This window comes from Brachionichthys hirsutus, unplaced genomic scaffold (assembly GCF_040956055.1).
Source record: "Brachionichthys hirsutus isolate HB-005 unplaced genomic scaffold, CSIRO-AGI_Bhir_v1 contig_564, whole genome shotgun sequence".
NCBI classification, from domain to species: Eukaryota; Metazoa; Chordata; class Actinopteri; order Lophiiformes; family Brachionichthyidae; genus Brachionichthys; species Brachionichthys hirsutus.
The window spans coordinates 2,467-22,573 of NW_027180698.1; the positions used below are offsets into that span (position 1 = coordinate 2,467).

At 41.3% G+C, this 20,107-nt stretch overlaps 1 protein-coding gene across 1 annotated transcript; it reads right to left on the minus strand.

The window, feature by feature from the left end:
* Positions 1–258: 258 nt before the first annotated feature.
* On the minus strand, positions 259–19,460 carry ltk (leukocyte receptor tyrosine kinase). Its single transcript, XM_068759475.1, has 29 exons — positions 19,409–19,460; positions 15,240–15,338; positions 14,459–14,608; positions 13,974–14,202; positions 13,582–13,721; positions 13,099–13,236; positions 12,271–12,420; positions 12,033–12,133; positions 11,758–11,918; positions 11,389–11,483; positions 10,348–10,419; positions 9,944–10,118; positions 9,362–9,512; positions 9,057–9,185; positions 8,647–8,803; positions 8,245–8,430; positions 7,966–8,064; positions 6,527–6,688; positions 6,321–6,431; positions 3,813–3,999; positions 3,597–3,687; positions 3,354–3,418; positions 2,828–2,957; positions 2,644–2,741; positions 2,405–2,497; positions 2,049–2,150; positions 1,708–1,842; positions 1,501–1,591; positions 259–1,326 (listed from the first exon to the last, which is right to left on the minus strand). The coding sequence occupies exons 1-29, from the start codon at positions 19,458–19,460 to the stop codon at positions 259–261; spliced, it is 4,617 nt and encodes a 1,538-aa protein (XP_068615576.1).
* Positions 19,461–20,107: the final 647 nt, after the last annotated feature.

Genomic DNA, 20,107 nt, shown 5'->3' on the forward strand with positions numbered 1-20,107 from the left:
AGTCTCCCAGAGAGTCTGAGTCCAGCATTGGATCTCTGGATCACAGTGTGGAGGAGCATCTGTGTGCATGTCAGTGTTGAAGTGTGTTATCCAGCATTCTAGGAGTTCTAATAATTTGACGTCATGGCTCTCACATCATGGTGGAGTTTTCATTCTCATGGAGTTTGCTCCAGAAATCCAAAACTCTATTTTCATGCCGTCAGAAAAGGAAGTTTAGATCTAATATTAACCCAAACATCTGTTATGGTCATCCATCTCTTATATAGGGTTAAGGCTCAGGTCTTCAGAGAGAGAATAGCCTGAGTCTCGGTCGCATGTGGGTTTCTCAGCTTTGGCGTCTCTCCTTATGTCCTCATGTCCGTAGCTGGCGTGGCGCTTCAGCAGCAGTTTGGGCATGCAGGATGAGGCGGCATGGATACCGAACGCCAGCTTCAGGCTGTTCCCAGAGGACGGAATGGGAGCAGGGCTGGTGTTTGTGATGGCTTCTGGGGCTTTGGTCTTAACCAAAGGGAGACTCTCTGTCTCATAGCTTTGCTCATCATATGCGTAGTTGACGGTGCCGCAGGGGAAACTCTGGAGCTTAGCCAGGTCTTTAGCAGGTTTGGTGCTACCACCCGCGGCGCTCTTATAGGAGGATGCGCCGGGAGCAGCTTGTGACTGACAGCAAGGGGATGGAGATAAGGAGGCGCAGAAGCTGGAAGGACTGAGGTTGGTGCTGTTGGTACTGTCACACCTGCCCCCGATGCTCTCTGAGGTTGGGTTGCAGGTCTGAAGAGCCTGTGTGTTGGCGATGGAGGAAGAGGAGTTTGAGAGCGGCACAGACTGAGTGTGTGCAAGAGCTTTCTTCCCCCGGAGGTTTTCCAAAACCCAGGAGGTATAAGTGGGGTTCCACAGGTTCTTTGTCTTGTTCTTCAACTTCTGGCTCCCTGAGAATGAGCTGTTTCTGGAGCAAGGTCGATGAAGAGGAGGCTCAGGATGAAGCCGATGGCCGCCTGCGCTCACGCTTGCTGCTGACAAACCAGGAGCAGGAACAGACTCAGCCCAGGATGGCTCTAGAGCCTCGTGGCATGACATCACCTCCTGGTGGGCAAATTTGCTTTTGTGGAGGAGAAGACAGGGTTTGGTTGGCTGTGATGTGAGGGATGCTGAACCCAAAGACAGAGAGGAGAGACCCCGCAGGGAGAAATCCTGAGCAACGGGATGGGACACCAAGAGTGGAGAAAGGGTGGAAGACGTGCAATCAGAGGGCCGAATGACTCTGCCACAGTCGTCCTCTGTGGTGGGGGCATGCTCTACTGGTAGGGGTGTGTTAACCACATCGGGGTCCTGATGAAGAGCAGCAGAGTAGAATCAGAGAGGAAGATACAAAAAAAAAAACAAGACAGGACAAGAGAAAGCAAAGATGGAATGATTTATTGTAAATAAATCAATAAATATCACATTTAATCACCGTTAATGGTAATCGTATGGGTCTGCAGACATGTGTGATGTAGGCCATACCTGAGAGCAGTAGTTAATTCTCTCCAGGATAGCAGAGAAGTTGGGTCGGTGCTCTGGACAATGCTGCCAACACTGTGTCATGATCCGATAGCTACACAGCAAAGAGACAAATCATTATTTGCCTCTCAGCATTATTCCTTGCTGCCCGAGCCAGGCTGAAGTAAATGCCGGACTGTCTACTTCAATGGACCAGCTGTCAGTACTCACACAGGCCCTGGACAGCTCTTGGGAGGATCCATCCTGCCTCCGCTGGTGACAAACTCCAGCACCTCTTGGTTGGTTCTGCAGGGATAAGGCATGTATCCAAGAGAGCAGATCTCCCACAGCAATACTCCGAATGACCTGCAGGGGGGAGAAATAGATCATCAACTGGGCTCACTTCATCATGAGACGCACGTTATTCTCATGCTTGCCTTTTCTGGTGTTCCATCATCTGTTCAGTTTTATTAAATTTATTGTCTCGATGTATTCTGATCAGACTGTTCACACTGCTGCTTTGTTATAAAAACCCTACAATAAAGGCATTTTATTATGTTTAGGATTCATACCATGTATCTGTCTTGCAAGTAAAGATGCCCTCCATGAAAGCCTCTGGAGGCATCCATTTCACTGGCAACATAGCGCGGCCGCCTTTCCTGTAATAGCTGGCCCTGAAGCAAAAACAAAAAAAAGAGAAGAGATTATTATCATCGCTATAGGAGAAAGGACGACAAGGTAAATACCACAAAGCCATGAAGATGCAATAATTTAGAATAGTAGTTTACAATCTAGACCAGTGGAGGAAAATAAGATAACAATCTCTTCTCCTGGTCCCATTCACCATGTTAAAAAGATGCTGCCTTTATAGCTTGAGCCAGTAATCCTTTGCTATGCTAGAGGGATGGTTCAGACTCATCACACAGACCTATATATGTCTCGTGCCATGCCAAAGTCACCAATCTTGGCTACTCTGTCCGGTCCAGGGCAGGTAAGAAGGCAGTTTCGTGCCGCAATGTCTCTGGAAAAACACAGAAATACTTATAATTTTAGGTTAGAGTAATACCCTAAAAATAAATCTCACTAGAAGAACAATTTGCAACCAACACAACTCAGACATCACACACACACACACACACACACACACACACACTTGTGGGTCCGAACCTGTGTATGAAGTGATTCTCCTCCAGGTAGCGACAGCCAAGCGCGATGTCTCTGGCCATCTGCAGCAGCTCTCGCATGGAGAGAGAGGAGTTCTGGCCCTGGATAGAGCACAGCACTCTTTAGTGAATACCACGCACACTCACACGCACACAACAGGAGAGAGAAAGGTGCCGTGCAGACATACAGCTCTTGGCCTGTTCTGTCTCAAGAAGCTCTTCATGTCGCCTCCAGTCATCAGCTCCAGCAGGATGAAACGTGGCAGGATGTTCAAACTGACACCAACGCAGCGCACAATGTTGTCGTGGCTGAACTTGCTGTGTGGACAAACAACAAACCGGCAGTTAGCATGTAATAAAAATGACACGGCCCTTTGAACACAAATACATATGCATTATGCAGCAGGTGTTTAAAAGGTTAGCGTTACATATTCTCCGTTGCAGGGGAATACAGTAAATGCAATTTTGGGTTTACTATAAATATCCGACGGTAAAGATGGAGAGGATCTAATCCTGATTGCTTCTGTTTTTATTGTTTTTTTGTGGTATGATGCTAAGTTACCTTACACTTTGTCAAAAATATACAGAGGACATTTGTGAACACAGCCTCAGACAGTATGGTCTTAGACCCAGACATAATCAATTATTGTACATGCTTGTGATTGCAGCCAGTCTGGTAAGTGTGAAATATGCACAGGAAGCGTAGAGCTGCACCTCATAATCAGCGCCTCCATCAAGAAATCCATTTCGTCCTGTTCCGAGCAGATTTCTGGAAGCGTCTGTGCAGCAAAGCAAATAGGAGAAGGTGAGTGTAAGAAATACTTCATTAGACCAAATAATCAGACGAGTGCTCACTGTGCTTTTTTTTCCTCATGACAAAACAAGACATGACAAGGTGCCATCATCTAACATGTAGGAGCAACTGTTCCTCGTGTGGCTCCTAGAGTGCAGACTGACCTTTATGGCCACCTGCATGGGATTATTATCACTGCTCATCCCCAGAAGTTCTCCTTCATAGACTTCACCAAAGGCACCATGGCCAAGAGCCCTGAAAAAAAAAAAAAAAAAGAATTTACTATAAGACAAGTGAAATGAAATCAACCCCACGGATGGCACAAAGGTACATAAGAACTTAAAACTGGCGTCTTGGTATTCTGTCTCAGAGTACCATACCGGAGAAGTGTTATGTTTTTGCGCGGCACTTCCTTCAGTTCATTCAGTGAGGCAGCCTTCCCAGCGAAGCAGTAGTTGGGGTTATAGTCCGTCATGATGGTGGAGGAGTGGATCTTGCTCAGCTTGTACTCTGGAGTCTGCAGACGTCCCCTGACTGCATGCAGGTTGTTCTTCCTGCGGTACCACACTAAATGCAATCACAAGACGGAGATCTGATTTTAGTTAAAAGTCCAAGAAGCTTGTTTGAATTCACAGAGTAACTGAACCCCACTCTTGCCTGGACGCTTCAGAAGTAAATTCATGTCTAACCGCTATTGTAGGAGCGGTAACACAAGGAGGGGTCAAGCCACATCTCACTCGGTTGTGTCAGTTGTTAGTAATTTTGGAAAAAAAAACATTCGTAAATTCAGAAGACAAAGAAGGCTGTCATCTTGAAGAAGGCTCCACCAATTTGGCATTGTTTTGCTACAACATGTGTTACTCAGAGTCAAACTCGACCACCAACAGTTCAGTCAGAGACAGCATGCATTATGCTCAGGCTTAAACCACAGTATTAAACAGAAGTGAAGATTGGACTAAAGTGATCTGATAATCTCATCGCTCTAATTCCACACCTCAGATTGTCTTCTATTTTCAAAATTGCAGGCTTCGGCACTAATTGGCACAAGAAGTCACTTGAGAAAGGTTCCCTGGACTTTGTGCAGCTCTCTTCCAGCAACAAACGGCTTTATGCAACATACACGAGATAGTACTCCACAAAATATACTCTGTGCAAAATTGGTGGAGTTCTCCTTTCTGCACTCAAGTCCATCTCCACGTGAACACAATGTTTTGCTGGATGCAGACGGGATGTCCTCTCCTTGGTTACTGCTCCTAGACTGTCTGTCTGTGCCAGTGAGTTTGGACTCACCCGATGCAGGTTGGTAGTCTGCCAGGGAGGGGGAGTTGCGTGCAGGTAAGACGAGCCGTCGAGCCATCGCCCAGTGCAGATGCTAGGGACTTAGGGGGTTAGGTTGAGGGGTGGGTTGAGGAGGAGAAGGATGGGGGGGGGAGCTGGGGTGCCCAGGGAACAGACTACCCCCCTGCATGGGGGAGAGCTCAGGTGAAGAGACACCGTTAACCTGAATGGTGGCTTGTTGTTTTTTTCAGCTGAAAGCAACATGTATGTAATTGCTAAAATGCAATGTTTTTACTTGATTTATTAACTTAAGAATTCACTCAATTACACACATTACATTTACTGAGTCTCATTTGCATAAAGAAAATGTCTTCCTGTTAATCTTGTGCACAATGTTCAGGCATGTTCATATATTGTAGGAGTACAATGTTATGCAGTTATGAACCATAGCTGTTTGCTTATGGTTATCATTAGGAAAACAAGCCTTCTGCTTTGCAATTAATACCTGTCTGTATACACAGAGAGCATCGGTCATTGCTCAAAGATTGTACATTATTGTCATTTCACATAATGAAAGATGTCAGGATTCCCTTCCCATGTACCTGTATCCATAAAAAACTTTAAAAAGTGCAAAAGGCATTGTTAGCGGTTTAATCCCTTACTGTCCTATAAAACTGCAGAATGTTCTTATATCCATAAACACAGCATTGTGTCTGTAGTTGAAGTTAAAAATGACATTTCATCAGTAAATATTGCATAGCAATACTACTTATTTTACAGTATTTTACTAATATATCATGTCATTTATATGGTATATTAGATTGTGGTTTTCTGTGTATCCCTCAGTTGTATTACTTAAACTGGTATTTCTAGTTGTTTCTATTTGAAGCAGTTTATTTTTCCAAACCCCGTCTGTACTTCTAACAACATGCAATAATGTCAGTAATTATTACAACAGGAGGAAACACCAACGTCAGATTATTTATTTTAACTTGCTTATTTAACTCCTTAATACTTTACATACTTAAACCTGAACAGTTGTCTTTTCCAAGATCTAACCAATAATTTTTTTCTTAAATCTTAATGAGTAGTTTTACTATCTGAACCTCCTAAACAGAGGACTTTTCCCTCAATTCAATTTAGTTCTGACATCTAAACTAAATGTCAACATTTCTGCAACGTCAATCTTGTGATGAGGAAATTCAGAACGCCAGACCCCGATACTCACCAACATAAGTCACATAAGTCTTTTCTATATATACAGTGGCAATCAGCCTTTTGAGTCGCTTTGATTTAAGGCCATTGTTGGAGTAATCTAAAAAAATAATTATGAAATATTAATCTACAATATAATATTATTTCACCCTCTTAAGATTTTACATACATGAAATCAGCTACCTGAAATGAGTGCATCTATTTGTCCATCTGCGCTTATTCCTATTGGCATAATTCCGAGCCAGTTAGGAGTGGCGCACAGGCATTTAGCACTTGTGAAAAGGGTTCCTGTTTTTTTTCTTCCAGAAACATCTGGAAGCATCAGCATCAGTCCATCTGTGCTCACAGCCATTGTAAGGTGTGGGGTACAGACTGAAAGTCTAAGAGTCTCTTACTGAGGATGACGCTGGCAAAGATCAACGCAATGCCACTTGCGATGGCAGAGACCGTTACAGCCACGATCAAAGTCGATGACAGCTGGCTCTGTGGGGTCAGGCTCCGAGGAGCTGTGTGGAGAAGTGGGCATTGTTAAACGCTAAAATTAATTAACAGATAATAGCTATTAGCAAACTAAAAGAAACTACTGGGGACAATTACATACCTGCAGCATGGAGACATGTGACATTATCTGTGGCCAGGACTTCATCATCGTCACAGAGACAAAGGATGAGTTGAGTATCTTCGTCTCGTTTGCAGCTCTGCATTTGACAGTGGTCGCAGTTCAACCGCACCTTGATCTCACACTCACCATGGCTCTCCATGGCTAGAGGGAAGAGCGTACGCACACAAATGAACACATGGATGCACACTAGAAATAATTTGTTATTCAGGAACACTGTTAAGTTTGAAGAGTTGGCTGAACTCTCCGTTTTTGTTATTAAAAACCATGAAAATCATTAGAAATTACTAATCCCAAAGCAAAGGGACATTTTCAGAGTGATCATTCATTCCTGACCTGTGTGTGTGTGTGTGTGTGTGTGCGTGCGTGCAAGCAGTAGTTTTTTCTTCTTTTTCATAATAGCCAGCTGATTCTAATTATTTAGAGCGAGGAACAAAAAAGGCACTTGGTTAATTCACAGCCTCATGTAGCCCATTGGCCTTTGCTCCAACAGACAGACCTTTATTCTCATGTGAAAGATGCTGTTGTTGTTGCAGATGTCAAACACATTCAAAGAGAAATGCAAACAAAGGGATTAACTGATAATTTAATAATTTAATTCTGTTCCATAATTAAGTCATTTTCTTGACTTTAAGTGAAAAATTAAATTTAACATATGACATGGGGCATCCAACTTGGGGCCTTTCTGTGAGGAGTTTGCATGTTCTGAGTGGATTCTCTCCGGCTTCCTCCCACCACCAAAAAGTCACAAAAAGATTAATTTCCTTCAGATGTCACAGCCCACCGCAATGTCTTACACAAACCAACGGGTATCCATGTTGTAGGCTCGTGTTAATTGGAAGAAATTCCTTTTTTGCAGGTTTGGATAAATGATAACCCCTACCATAGCAGATTCATTAAGAAAAAAGCAGAATAAAAATATATCTATAAATATAAAAATAAACAAATTGAAGAAACATCTTATGAGAAGCACACATTTGAAGCCCCCCCAAAAAACAAAATTTAAATGTAAATGAATTCAGTCCACTGGGTTTGATAAGATGTAGAAAGACCAAGCCCGGGCAGACAGATAAGGGTCACCCAGTTTATACTGTAATCAATGGCGTCTGTCTGTTAGAAAAATGTTTCGCAAGGATCTGGATGAAATTGTTGGGAATGTTACCAGGAACAGATGATTACATTTTGGTGATGATTCAGAAGAGATCATGGATTCTGGATCACTTTGAACTCTGGTTCACTTTAACTTTTCATAGTTGGTGTATAAAGATACAATAACAATTTAGAACCTTTTGAGGATGATCCAGATCACCATGTGGACGGTATAAATAAATTAGGAGGGCAATGAGCTGCTCGGCGGAGGTCTGCACTCTCTGAGTGCTTTTCTAGTTTCATTATGATGTGACAAGATTAGTCTGTCTCACCTGCAAGAGGCTGAAGGAAAATATCTCCCATTGGATGAATGAAGGAAACTCCATTCTGACCATCGGCTGTCATCTCATCTGCCTCTGCAGCATTGCCACCTGACACAAAATGGCATTTTTAGAATGCTTGGATGAATTAGACAGTAATATATAACATCAAAATCTATTCTTAGCAATTATGACTGTTTATGTCACACTTTGAGGTTACACCCACTTTATACAGTTTTTATACAGTAAAAAAACATTATAGTTCAGGGCTCGGGGACAGAACACCATTACCTCTGTAACCTCCTCCGCCACCTCCAGCTGTGCAGGCCCCACCTCCACCCCCAAAACCCCCAAAGGTTGACCATTTGAGCTTGGACAAGGCCAGGGGACAAGAGGAACCGCCCTCAGACCCCTCCACCAAAGACTTTCCGGCCCTCAAATGAGGATTGGCACTGTCTTTCCAGCCTCCACCTCCGCCTTGGGGGAAACATAAGAAACCAGCACAAAATTAAATACTGTGTATGATACATACTGCAATTATATTTTATAAGAGAAAAAGGGATGTATTCAGACAACACTCCTGCAATACTTGCAATGTCCCAAAACCTGGGCAACAATCACGTCTATATATCAAAACATCCCTAAAATTAAATTAACATCCCCATTGTAATATGTGTGTATAAAGTACGTTACCAGCAGCACCAGTTTGACCATTGGCACTGGGAGCTAGGGTGCTATTTTCGTACTGTTCCAGTGGTATCTGATCCAGACTGAACTCTGGGTTCTCCATGTAGGCATTTCCTCCTCCCCCAGCAGCAATTAGCAAGGGAACAAGCTCGTCTTTCTCCATCTGGTAAGACCAGCAACAGTAGAAATGAAACTCATGTAAGTCATTTTCAACTGCGCGCATGCTCAATCATTCACATGTAATCATTTGCATTACTGTATACTGCAAATGTATCGTCACAGCAGAGAATTGAAGAGTGAGACGGATCAATTGTTTAGGTTTGCTTACTGAAATGAAAGGCCTGATGCCAATCAACATGCAAGCAAACCAATCAAAACACACAATACTTAAATACCGCTGAGGGTATATGTCTCACCTTAAAGATATAGGTGGCTCCTCCTCCTCCTCCTCCTCCCCCAGCCCACTCTGAACGGGCGTCTCCCCCAAGGTTGTTTTCAATTACTGATGACTCACCCAGGCAGATCTTCTGGGTGCGGGGATTTCTCTGCAACATGAAGGGAGAGGGAGTTGCAAGATTTAGAACAGAAGTCAGATTCACAAAAGTATAAATTCAGCAGCGTAAAACATTAGAATCCAGGTGAATTGCCTTTCTCCCTTCTCCCTGACAACAGCAGCCAAGGTTCTTAACATTTATTATTGAATCCTTGCAGTCTTCCTCACCCCTGGACATGCATCCTCTCCCTGGTGCCCCACCAAAATGTAAAGCACATCTCCTTCTTTGAGAGGAAATATGGCCGATATGAAGACCCCATGGTTTCGTTTGTTGTGGTTTTTGGCTCCTTTCCCTCCTGCAGCCCCGTATGCGGAGATCCTAAGGAGGTCATTGCCCCATAAAATAACAAAATAGAGAAATGCATTGTTTTCTGCTTTAGGTTCATAGTATATATCACATTATATTATTATCTATATCAAAATATAATAGGACATGAGATCAAAGCATTAGCTAAGGCTAAGCAACCAGATTACCAATAGCCCCAGCTCTGTCTATGTGTCATGCCTCTGAACTTTTGTGCACCACTGTGGCTACCTTCTTGCAGAGATGTGCTAAAGTGAGGTCATGTTTGCTTTATACCATGATATAATAAAAAGGAACCTTTAAGTTCTCTGATTCGCTGCTTTGTTGTGGTTGCTGCTGCAGTAATATTTCTGCCATCTGTAATTTTTATAACACATGCACTTACAAAACAAATAGCTGATCAGCGTGATGACTTCCACATTACAGTGATTCCCTCTATCACTTACAGGTATCTGTTAGTAGCAGGTACCCTCCACATCTGGACTCCTTTCAAGGAACCACTCTTTCCCACACTGACACTAACATTTATGTTCCTGTAGGTATTGTTGCACTGGGCCTGAGTTGGGCCGTTGGGTCCACTGGCACCACATGAGTTAAACCACCAGGTCATCAAAGACGCCTCTGGAGAATGGAGACAAAAAAAAATAGGAGATCACTGCCATGAGATTTTAGAGATGTTGAATGAGTTGGTAAATGTAGGTACGATATATTTACAATCTATAACTGGCATGTAAATGCTGCATGCAGTATTGATTATAAATGACACGGTAGCTAATGGTCATCTTGGAAATCTACACACACACACACACACACACAAGTATCCATGGTGAAGGCTGAAGTGGTACATTACCTGTGTAAGACGGCTCTGGGAGCGGGCTTAAGAAATCCCCCATGTCTGTCATGGGAAGTAAAGAGTTGAGATCTGAAGAAAGGGAGAGACGTAAGAAAGAGGGAGAGAAGGAAGAAGTGTAACAGTTCATCTGCATATCAATAACATTTTATACAGATAGAAAGGAGAACAAGAAAATATATATTATCATATTGTATTACATTTTTGTTAAGTTAGATGAGGTTATGAACTTGAATAACATTTAATTTTTATTTAGACACCACATTTCTCCAATTTTCTCCCTGGGTTTAAATGTCTCCAGAAACACTTGCACCGATTCTCAGAAAGTTCTAATCTGTTATATAACGCCTTCAGCACAATGAGATCCATCAAACAACAGCAAACGTTAAGAGATTTTACAGGGAAAACAAAGAATCATTGGGTGTTCAGTTACTCTGATCCTGACTCGAGTCTGATATCAATTACAAAATGTTGCATTGTCCAAGTCCTGCAAAGGAACAAGCAGAAACCACCGCAACCACTTGTTTCTCCCCTGTAAATTATAAACCGACCTTCTCTTAAATCACACAAACAAAAGCAGACTTATTCCTTTAATCAAAAAGAACATCACATTGAACAGTTGTGTATCAAGTGTATTCCCACATTATTCATCGCAGACCAATTCAATACAGCTAACATTCTTTCACAAGATTGAAAACAAAAACATTTTAGCGTGTGCAAGTAGTTAAAAGTATGACGAGTCTCTGTTGTATGTCCGAGCAGTGACGTAGTCTATGTGTACGGGATTTCTATCTCCAGTGAACATATGATGTGGGTAACTGTGTTAGACATATTTCATTCTGTCATTCGTTCTATTCTCACAGCAAACTGATGTATTGAGTTTGAAATTAAAATATTGAACTCTTGTAGGAGTTGTTTATTGAGATAAACATTGCATTGGATCGACATAATAATTAATACAATAATTTTCCATAATTAAATGATTGTGTTTTTGGGTTCGTACCCCTGGCGTTTTATGTTGGCATTTTAGCTGCAGCTTACCTGTGTTGAAACAAGCTGCTCCAATTGCAATGTCATCGAGAGCGATATCAGCTCTGGAGCCTTGTCCCCACACAGCTGTCACCTTAATGTTAAACCTGCAGGAAAGCACATTTTTATTTCAAGAAATACTTTTGTAAAATCCAATATGAATATTATTACAATATGTCTAACACCTCGAACAAATAATTATTGTTCTGTGTGTTGGAAAAAAAACTGTCGAGAGGATCCTTTTGTTTAAAGCTCCATTTTCAGTCAAAGTAGGTAGATAATGCTTGACTTCCTCATCGTGACTGTAAGAGTTTATTGGCATGTTTGCACATTTGTTTTGGGATGAAAAGGAAAGACATTTTTAATATGTGTTTTACATACCCATGATAAATGCCAGTCAGCTGTAGGGCAACATCTTCCCAGTCGTCTGCCCACCGACCGTTTCTCTCCCAGATCAATGGTGCAGCGGTGGTCTTCTTCTCTCCTATAGCCATCCGCAAGGAACCATTAAAGTTCCCATATAGGTAGAGAGAAAAACGGATCTGCACACAAATACAAACGAGGAGAAAGTAGAGCATATTTACCAAATGATTTGTTCCCTTTCAAGATGAAAAATAAAAATTCATTCAATTATTGTTGCTCTTTAAATAACAAACCTGGCAGTCAGTAGAAGAGACTGGAGGAGGGAAAAAGGAGCTCTGAATTGATGCCTCTTGAACGGATTTGCTGTCGCTAACCTGAAGAAACAAGAAGTGCCCTGGAGAAAATGTGAAACACCAAGAAGTCAAGAACAAACTGATTCTTGTTGGATTACGTCAAGCTATAAACATTGAACTTGCCGTAAACATTAGGTTTCACCAATGTGAAAAGTACACACACACACACACACACAACCTGGTGTACGCTGCAGAGTGACACCGTGCATGTCTTCTCTTTCCAGAAGCTTATCTCCAGCCATCCTCCTCCAGGCCGAATTCTGATTAGTCACAGACCAACCACATGCGTCTTCTTCAAACGAACAATGTGAGCCAAAAGGAAGAGCAGCTGGAGAAGAGAAAGACAATGGTCACATTTCATTTTCCGTAAACCATCCGTCCAGCTGTTAAAAAGGTAGACCCTTTCCAATCAATTTCTGCCTTAGTATACCATCTACTTCTAGAATGTTGTAATTCAAATTTTTGTTTATTTTTTTCTGAAGGATTTAAACACAAATCTGATAAAGAAAGAAACGTTAAGGGGTGCATCTCTACAATTAAGTGTTGAAAATCTTATATTTCGACATTTTAAAATCATGGTTTGATGCAAATTAATACAATTTATAACAATACATTAGAGGAATTTCCTGGTAACTAAGTAAAAAGTTTCTGCTGAGAACATTCAGGGACTAAATAATAAAAAAGTCTTTATAATATGTACTTCCTGCACTTTGAATATAATGTGTACAGGCCCTTGGCATGAGATAATCTAATACCTCCAGTCAAAGGATTAGCAATTCATCACGGATAAAAACTTAAATACAGCTAATGTAAAACGACTGCAGTTTGCCAGTCACCTTAAATTCAGCTTCAGGACTTCTCAGTGCTCTCCCTTATCTCCACCCACAGTTACTATTCACACTTCACATAATTTAAGATACAGAAACTAACTGCAAAATTATATTTTCAAGTTTTACCAACTGAAATTGAAAGACACAATTTCCCTTGGAAAAAAAACCCCACTCACCACAGATTAAGCCCTCATCTTCTCCCAAAGGACAGTCGGTGTGGAAGTTGCACACTTGGCTGTTGTCGATGCAGCCTTCTGATTTTCCACAGTGGAAATAATCCACACATTCCGCATCCAGTTTGATGATTTGGTGTCCTGTGCGTGCAAACCATATAAAAATTATAAAACACTGTAAGAAAATCACATTCTGTCTATTATCCATCCATCCATCCACTTCTGCTTTTCCATTTTGCAGGTTGCGGGGGTTGCTGGAGCCTATCCCAGCATCGCCAGTGCATTGTGGAACTAAAATGTTTCTATATTAGAAGTTTATTAAACCAAAAATATATATTTTTTAGCAGTATTGCCAGTTCTGAAAGTCATCACTAACACCTTGAAAAATATATTTTTGGTTTAATAAATAATAAAAATGTGTGTTTGCATCGACAAACTGGTCCCTAAATGTGTCCTTTATTGCGGGACATAAACATATCTACTTACCTGAATCACAATCTATGAGCTCCAAAGAGTCCAGAGTCACAGTGGCTCCATTTGATACCAGACATGAAGTGTAGAGCAGGGTCACCTGGAAGGGCTCATCCACCTGTCCAATCACGGTCTCCAGAACCTCCCACTCAGCCCTGCATCCACCAATCATCAACACAGACTGGGTTTTAAAAGTCAGCTGCAGTAATTTATGCCTTCTTTCATTTTATACTGGTTAGCAGTACACAACTGCGAAAACAACAACAACAACAGCAAGATGTAGGCCTCGTTCTGCTTTATCAAACAAATTAAACTGAAATGCTGTGCTGCAAAAATAAATATATTCTGTGCAAATGGTAATGGAGATCCAGGAGGTGGGGGGGGGGGCGGCAAGTGTGTCAGCTGACCTGTGCTCATCACGGCTCCAATGGTTGAGAGCCACAGGATGAATAGGTGAACCTGAGAGAACAGGCTTGATCAGGACCGTGAGGTTACCCAGTCCAGGACTGGACTCATACAGAGCCACCTGCAAGACGCAGGAACCATCGCTTCCTGGGAAAACTGGGCTCGTTAAGTGGTATTCACATCTCTCAGAGTTCTCAGCAGGAGGGGAGGAGCCAAGGAGGAGGAAGTGCCCTAGGGTAATAAGAGAAGATGTTTGACCACTTGCATTAGTTCATGCCTCAAATGCCTTAAATGAGTCAGGAGAAAGGCCTCAACACTGGGATAAATCTCAGAATAGGTAGTGAGCAAAACAAAAAAAAATCAAAGCAAATGTTCAAGGACAGGTCAAGGACAATGACTGACTTTTTTGACCTCTAAATATGTTATAAGCAGAACGCTTGACGAGCATCCTGAAATCCTCCAAGTTCTTTTCTCTCTGTACTCTTACCATCAGAACGTCCGACCGAGTGGTCAGTTAATGGCATCGTCCCAGCCCGTGCGTTATCCGGATGCCGGGGAGACACCACCGACCAGTCGCTTTGGTCGCTGTGATTTGATAAAGTCCAGACGCACGGTGACTCAAAATCACATGAGGAAACTGAAAGAAGAAAAAAAAAAGATAAAAGAGCGTTCCCTTTAATTCGTGTTTCTTGGAGTAGATAATTGAGGATGTGACGATAACGCTAGAGTTAATGTAACACATAAATAAAGTGGATATCATTCCTCGAGCCGTGAACTTGCTACATGAATACTTATGTAGCAACTTATAAATGCTGTAACTTTGTTTTTCGACATATTGACAGTTGTTTTTGACCGTTTACCTCTCGCTGGATGATTTGATGCCTGAGCCACGACCCTGAGTGCATCGACGCTGACACCGTTTAAAAGACCCTGGAGTCATACCTGGAACATGACCTCCACCGCAAACTAATCAATTCCCTGGATCATTGCCAAAATGTCTGATAAATTCAATTGAAATCCAAAATCAGCTTAACAGCCAAACAGAGAGGCCCTTTATACATTGGGAGTGATTGTGCATCTGTCTGGAGCCTTCAAGACATCATGTGATGCCTGAGCGGAAACTGCTACTGCAGCTTCTATGGCAAACAGCCACACAAATCCCTCTGGGGTTAAAGGACAAACATACGGACAGTGATAATAATGGCATAGATTGACTTGTTTTGTATTCACAATGTGTTTCAGCACATAAATAAGCTTGTAACTCTTACTTTGGGGGTCATCTTCTAATTCCACATGATGAGGAAATAGCTGATCTGCAAAGTTCTTCTCTGGAACTCTGTCAGAGACACTGGCAGAGGCGCTGCTAACTGAGGAGAGAGACCAACAGTGAGAGGGGTTAGCGTCTCGTGGCAATGAGATCAATGCTGCAAGAAAACCAAAGGCTGGCCCTGTCAGATGTGTGATCTTGTGATTTCCAGATAAAAGGAAAAGTTAGTATTGCGGATTAATTGGAATTTTAGAAAGTGTTTCTCTGATTTCCAAGAGCAATCAGGTGGATGTCACTTTACTTTATTTTATTCACTTAGTAAAATAATGCTAAACAGTGTCATCCTTCTGCTAATAATCCATCTGAGAGAAGCTCATCCGGGTGTAAGTCGCATTCAATTATGTGGTCTCAGAAATCAGCTTTATAAGCAGGATAGGTACTTTATGAACTGGATTTCATTTCTCATGTTGCAGACTGAAGGCTTCACTTCGACCTTACCACAGTCTTGTTTTGGGGGACGACTGAGAGGGAGAGCACTTTACATGTGACTTGACATTCAACATATTAACTAGCATGAATAGAACTTGAGAGCGATGAAGCTGTAACTAAGTCATTTGCTATCGTGGCCCCTGGACAGTGGCATTACTGTTCTGTGGGGCCTGGGAGGCAAGGTCCATAGGTCAAGCAGGACCAATTAGATTATGTGAAGGACTTAATAAAAGCTTAATAAAAGGAGTGAGTTAGGATAGTTGTGTAGGCGATGGGGGGGGTACATTTACTTGAATAACGGCCTAGCTATTCATCAGCAATTAGAGAATAAAAGCAGCATTACTAGAAACATTTAACTGCCCACAATGAGGGGGGTTCAAACGAAGAAAAACATTTAAAGACTATCAATAGCATGAAAAACTGTTTTCATGGAAAGTTCCAACAGAGTTCAAACCTTTTCTTTTGGGCACGCACTTGTTCCATTGTCTCCAGATTTTATAAATTAGGGAATGAAAAAAAGAGGCCTCTTATTGAAATTGTAAGGACAAATGTTCCTTTCAATTAATGTAACCAGGACAGCGTTCTGGGCATTTGCGTTTGAACAGTTGCAACATGAAACCAAAAGCAACCAGATCAAACATTAACAGTATATCTTGGTGATCTTGGTTTGGAAAGCACCATGGATCTGATCACTTTAACCACATCTGGGGTTTGTCTAAGATGCATGTGCTCATGTTCTTTCAGCAATGTAAATAAATGACAAGACACAACATCAAATCGCAGCAACATGCATAATTTACATGCAGTCTGTTTGCCATTACTCTACTGTGATTGCATCTCTCAGCACGCATGACGATAATATGAATGAACAGGCTCTTTGTTTTAGTCTTCAACCCCAAACCATATTGTGTGTTTGTTGTGTGCCTCAAGCTGGGACCTGAGTGCTGTTTTTCGTTCGTGCATGAGAGTGTCTGAATGACAATAAACATTTCTTGTTTCTTGTTTCTTGTTTCTTTCTTTAATGTCACCTGTCACCAGCATGGATTGAGAAAAATTGTGGTTTCCCTTTAGGGGATCACATCAAGGCAATCCAGACATTTAACACACAATCCTAGAGATCTCTTTAACTGTCTAAGGATGGATGCTTTTACAACATTTCTTATGGTACAGGTTTTTCAGTTTGACTAAAATGCTGAACAGACAAACAAACTGGCCTAAAAGGCCAAGCAAACTGCACGATTGACACTCAATAAAAGATCATGCCTGACTCCTTTACAAAGGTGCTGCGACTGATCGGCTACAACGTTTGAGGATGATGAGCAGGAGAGGCAAAAAAGAAAAAAGAAATCAGATATTCCAAGTATTTGAGTGTAATGGATCACATGCCTCTGCTGAGTGACAATCTTAACTCTCCAGACAGAAACTTCAAAGCTGAAGAGGAACAAAGAGGAATGATATATTTCAAATATTCTGCAGCTGCTTTAAAGGCGATGGGAAGTAACGCTGCCATATTAACATCCTGCTGCTTTGAGATAAACTAAATGTTATAGAGGATTAATTATAATTTTAAAAACTCAATACATACATATTTTTCAAAAGCACATATTCTGGTTATAGGTTAGTAACTAATCCTTACTTTTTGTTTCTGGTTAGGTATTTGAAGTCACAATAGTCAAAACTTAGTCAATCAACAAACCTGTGATCATTTATTTTTTGTAATATCACAAGAGAAAAAAAAAAGATGCATTATGGCTACAATTTAAATTTTTACATCAATGAAAAGTGTGTCAACTTAAAAATCTGAACCCTTTACACTACAATAACTATTTGGGGGAAAACAATTTCTCAATGAGAACGGAGGAGCCTCCGTGCTATGCTGTAATGAAAACTCCACCTTCACTCAGAGAGCTCTGTCTCTCCAGCTACTTCCATCACCATATAAGGAAACATGCCTTGGGAATAATTGAAAGAATGCTGCCGAGGGATTGAACAACAGACTGAACAGGGATGCTGACGTTAGCGAGCTCATTGTTGTGATTGTTGAACACATTGCACAGATGATTCACCACAAAAAAGCTTGAAATCAATTATGTAAAACAAGGTGAGCGCGGCTCTGGCCAAAACCAGGCTCAGGCCGTCAAAGCTTTTCAACACATTTCTTAAAATCCCCAGAGCCAAACCAAACAAGCAGGGATAGAGGAAGAGGGATGAGCAAATATGGGAAGACATGAATTGAGTACTTTTCACAACTAAATAGTTTAATAGTTGAGTAATATAATTCTATAATACCTTTCAAATGGAGTAAAAGCAGTTTTTCCAGCTTCACTCGAGTGCATGAACAATTTTCTTCTTTGAAGGACTACCAGTGTTAGAAGATATTTAGTGACGTCTTTTTTTTTATTATTAAATTAAATTAGATTTCCGTTACTATAAAGTGAATAAAGAACCCGAATAATGATAGGGTTGGATGGCTGTTGAATTTTACCCAACCCTACATGTACGTTGGTATTAGAGAACAGTCCCTCTCTTGCTGCTGAGCTGGGCTGCATGCAGGATGCAGAAAACCGAGGGAGGGGCGTGACATAATATAGTGAGCTTTGGCAAAGCTCTCCCTGCCACTGGGTTGACTGCAGTAAGAGCCACTTACACTGGCCCAGCCCCTGTAGCTCTGTAAGAGTGGACAAAAAATGAACTTCTGTGTCTCTCTTTTCTAAAAGAAAATGTGGCGTCATAAAAAAAATAAAAAAGGTATTCACTGCTATCTTCTTGGAAAAAATTCTTGCGTGGTGCTTCGGATTGATTGCGCAACAAGAGTATGACATCTGTGCAAGTATGTGATGACATGAGATGAGACAGTACAAAATGAACCTATTGAAAAACAAGCACTAGCACGACGACATGGCTGCTGATTAGAAGCAAGTGATCCACATCTGGCCTCATTATGAATGAATGTGCTGCACCAAGATATTTTAAGAACGTTACAGTGTTCGGCTCTGCTGGATCCAGAAGAGCTCATAATTTCTATAACCACATGACAGGCATGTACTGGCCATAAACACGCACTCCATTCATCTTACATTAAGCCTGTCAGATCTGATAAGTCACAAACCAGTGTCTTTCAGTAAATAATGCAGTTATTACTTCACATGAAAAGTAAGAAGAAGAAAAAGAAAGCCGGATGGGGAAGTTTTGTCTTTTCACGCCCAATTAAATTTCCTCAAGTGGTGGTATCGTTCAAAGTGAATACAAAGAAAAAGAAAAACAACAACAACTTTAGATGTCGCAGCATAGTCAGAGGTAAATAAATGAAATCAAAGTACATAAGATTCAATCAATAGAAGCTGAATACATTGTCTATTATATTATTATATTATGTTATGTGCAGTGAAAAAACATAAACGTCATATTGACACTATACTTTATTCTGTCCCAATAATGAGATTGCCACATTCATTAGTATCTGACTGGATAATTAGCGCCACCTACTGTTTAACCCGATAAACCTAAGCTTAACTGTAGCGCACGAACATACACACTTTCTGTAAACGATTTTGGTTGGTTAAAATTAAAACAGCATTTAAATATACAGGTGTCTTTTAAACAAAAAACAAAACCATTTGAATGGAGCTTAAACTTCTAGCCTGTTAAAGTCTGCTCCAGCTGAAGGAGTTCTCTACTTACTCATCAAAATGACGATAGACGGATAGATGTTATATCGCTTTACATGGTCCATGGCGATGGAGTCCTCATGAAGTTTTTTATTTTTTTTAATCCTCACAACCAAAAGTGTGAGTTGTGAAATTGTTAAATGGCACGCGCGCTACTGAATAGTTGCTCCTTGAAGTTGCGCAGCAGTCTGACTGACACCAGTGATGCTGATGCTGCTGCAGCTGCGGCTCCCTGTGATGTCAGCAGCCGCTCTAGTCTCTCTCCAGCCCCTCTCCCTCCCTCTCTCTCTTTCTCTCTCTCTCTCGCTCTCTTGCTCTCTCTCATCTTAATCACCACTCGCGCATGCTGGAGGTCTGCAAAACATTTGGCAAATTGTTAACAGAAATGAATTTCTCCTTCATTTCACCAAATTGCAATTGTCTAACGAGCACGTATGTCAATATCAGTTAGCCTGCATTTAGCACAATATCCAAGTGAATAAATCTTGTTGATCTCTAAACTGACTTCTCAGCCTAATCTTTCCAAAACATGTCAACATGATTTAATGCACAATACATGGTCTGTTCAATTGTCAAAATGTATCAACAACATATTGTAAAACCATGAAGACCAAACATGAACCTCTTGGAACATTGGCTAAATTGAATGACTGCCCCATCATGCAAACGCATTTTGCATCTCAAGCATTTGCCCTTTCGTGTGGTGGAAGAA

What these genes read in the sequence shown, in the direction of transcription:
- ltk (XM_068759475.1), bottom strand. Translation starts at nt 19,460, where the DNA reads ATGGACCATGTAAAGCGATATAACATCTATCCGTCTATCGTCATTTTG. An exon ending in TGGCGGAGGAGGTTACAGAG is followed by an intron (nt 8,065 to 8,244) that starts GTAATGGTGTTC and finishes ATTTTGTGTCAG; the next exon opens with GTGGCAATGCTGCAGAGGCA. An exon ending in GAATTAACTACTGCTCTCAG is followed by an intron (nt 1,327 to 1,500) that starts GTATGGCCTACA and finishes GCTCTTCATCAG; the next exon opens with GACCCCGATGTGGTTAACAC.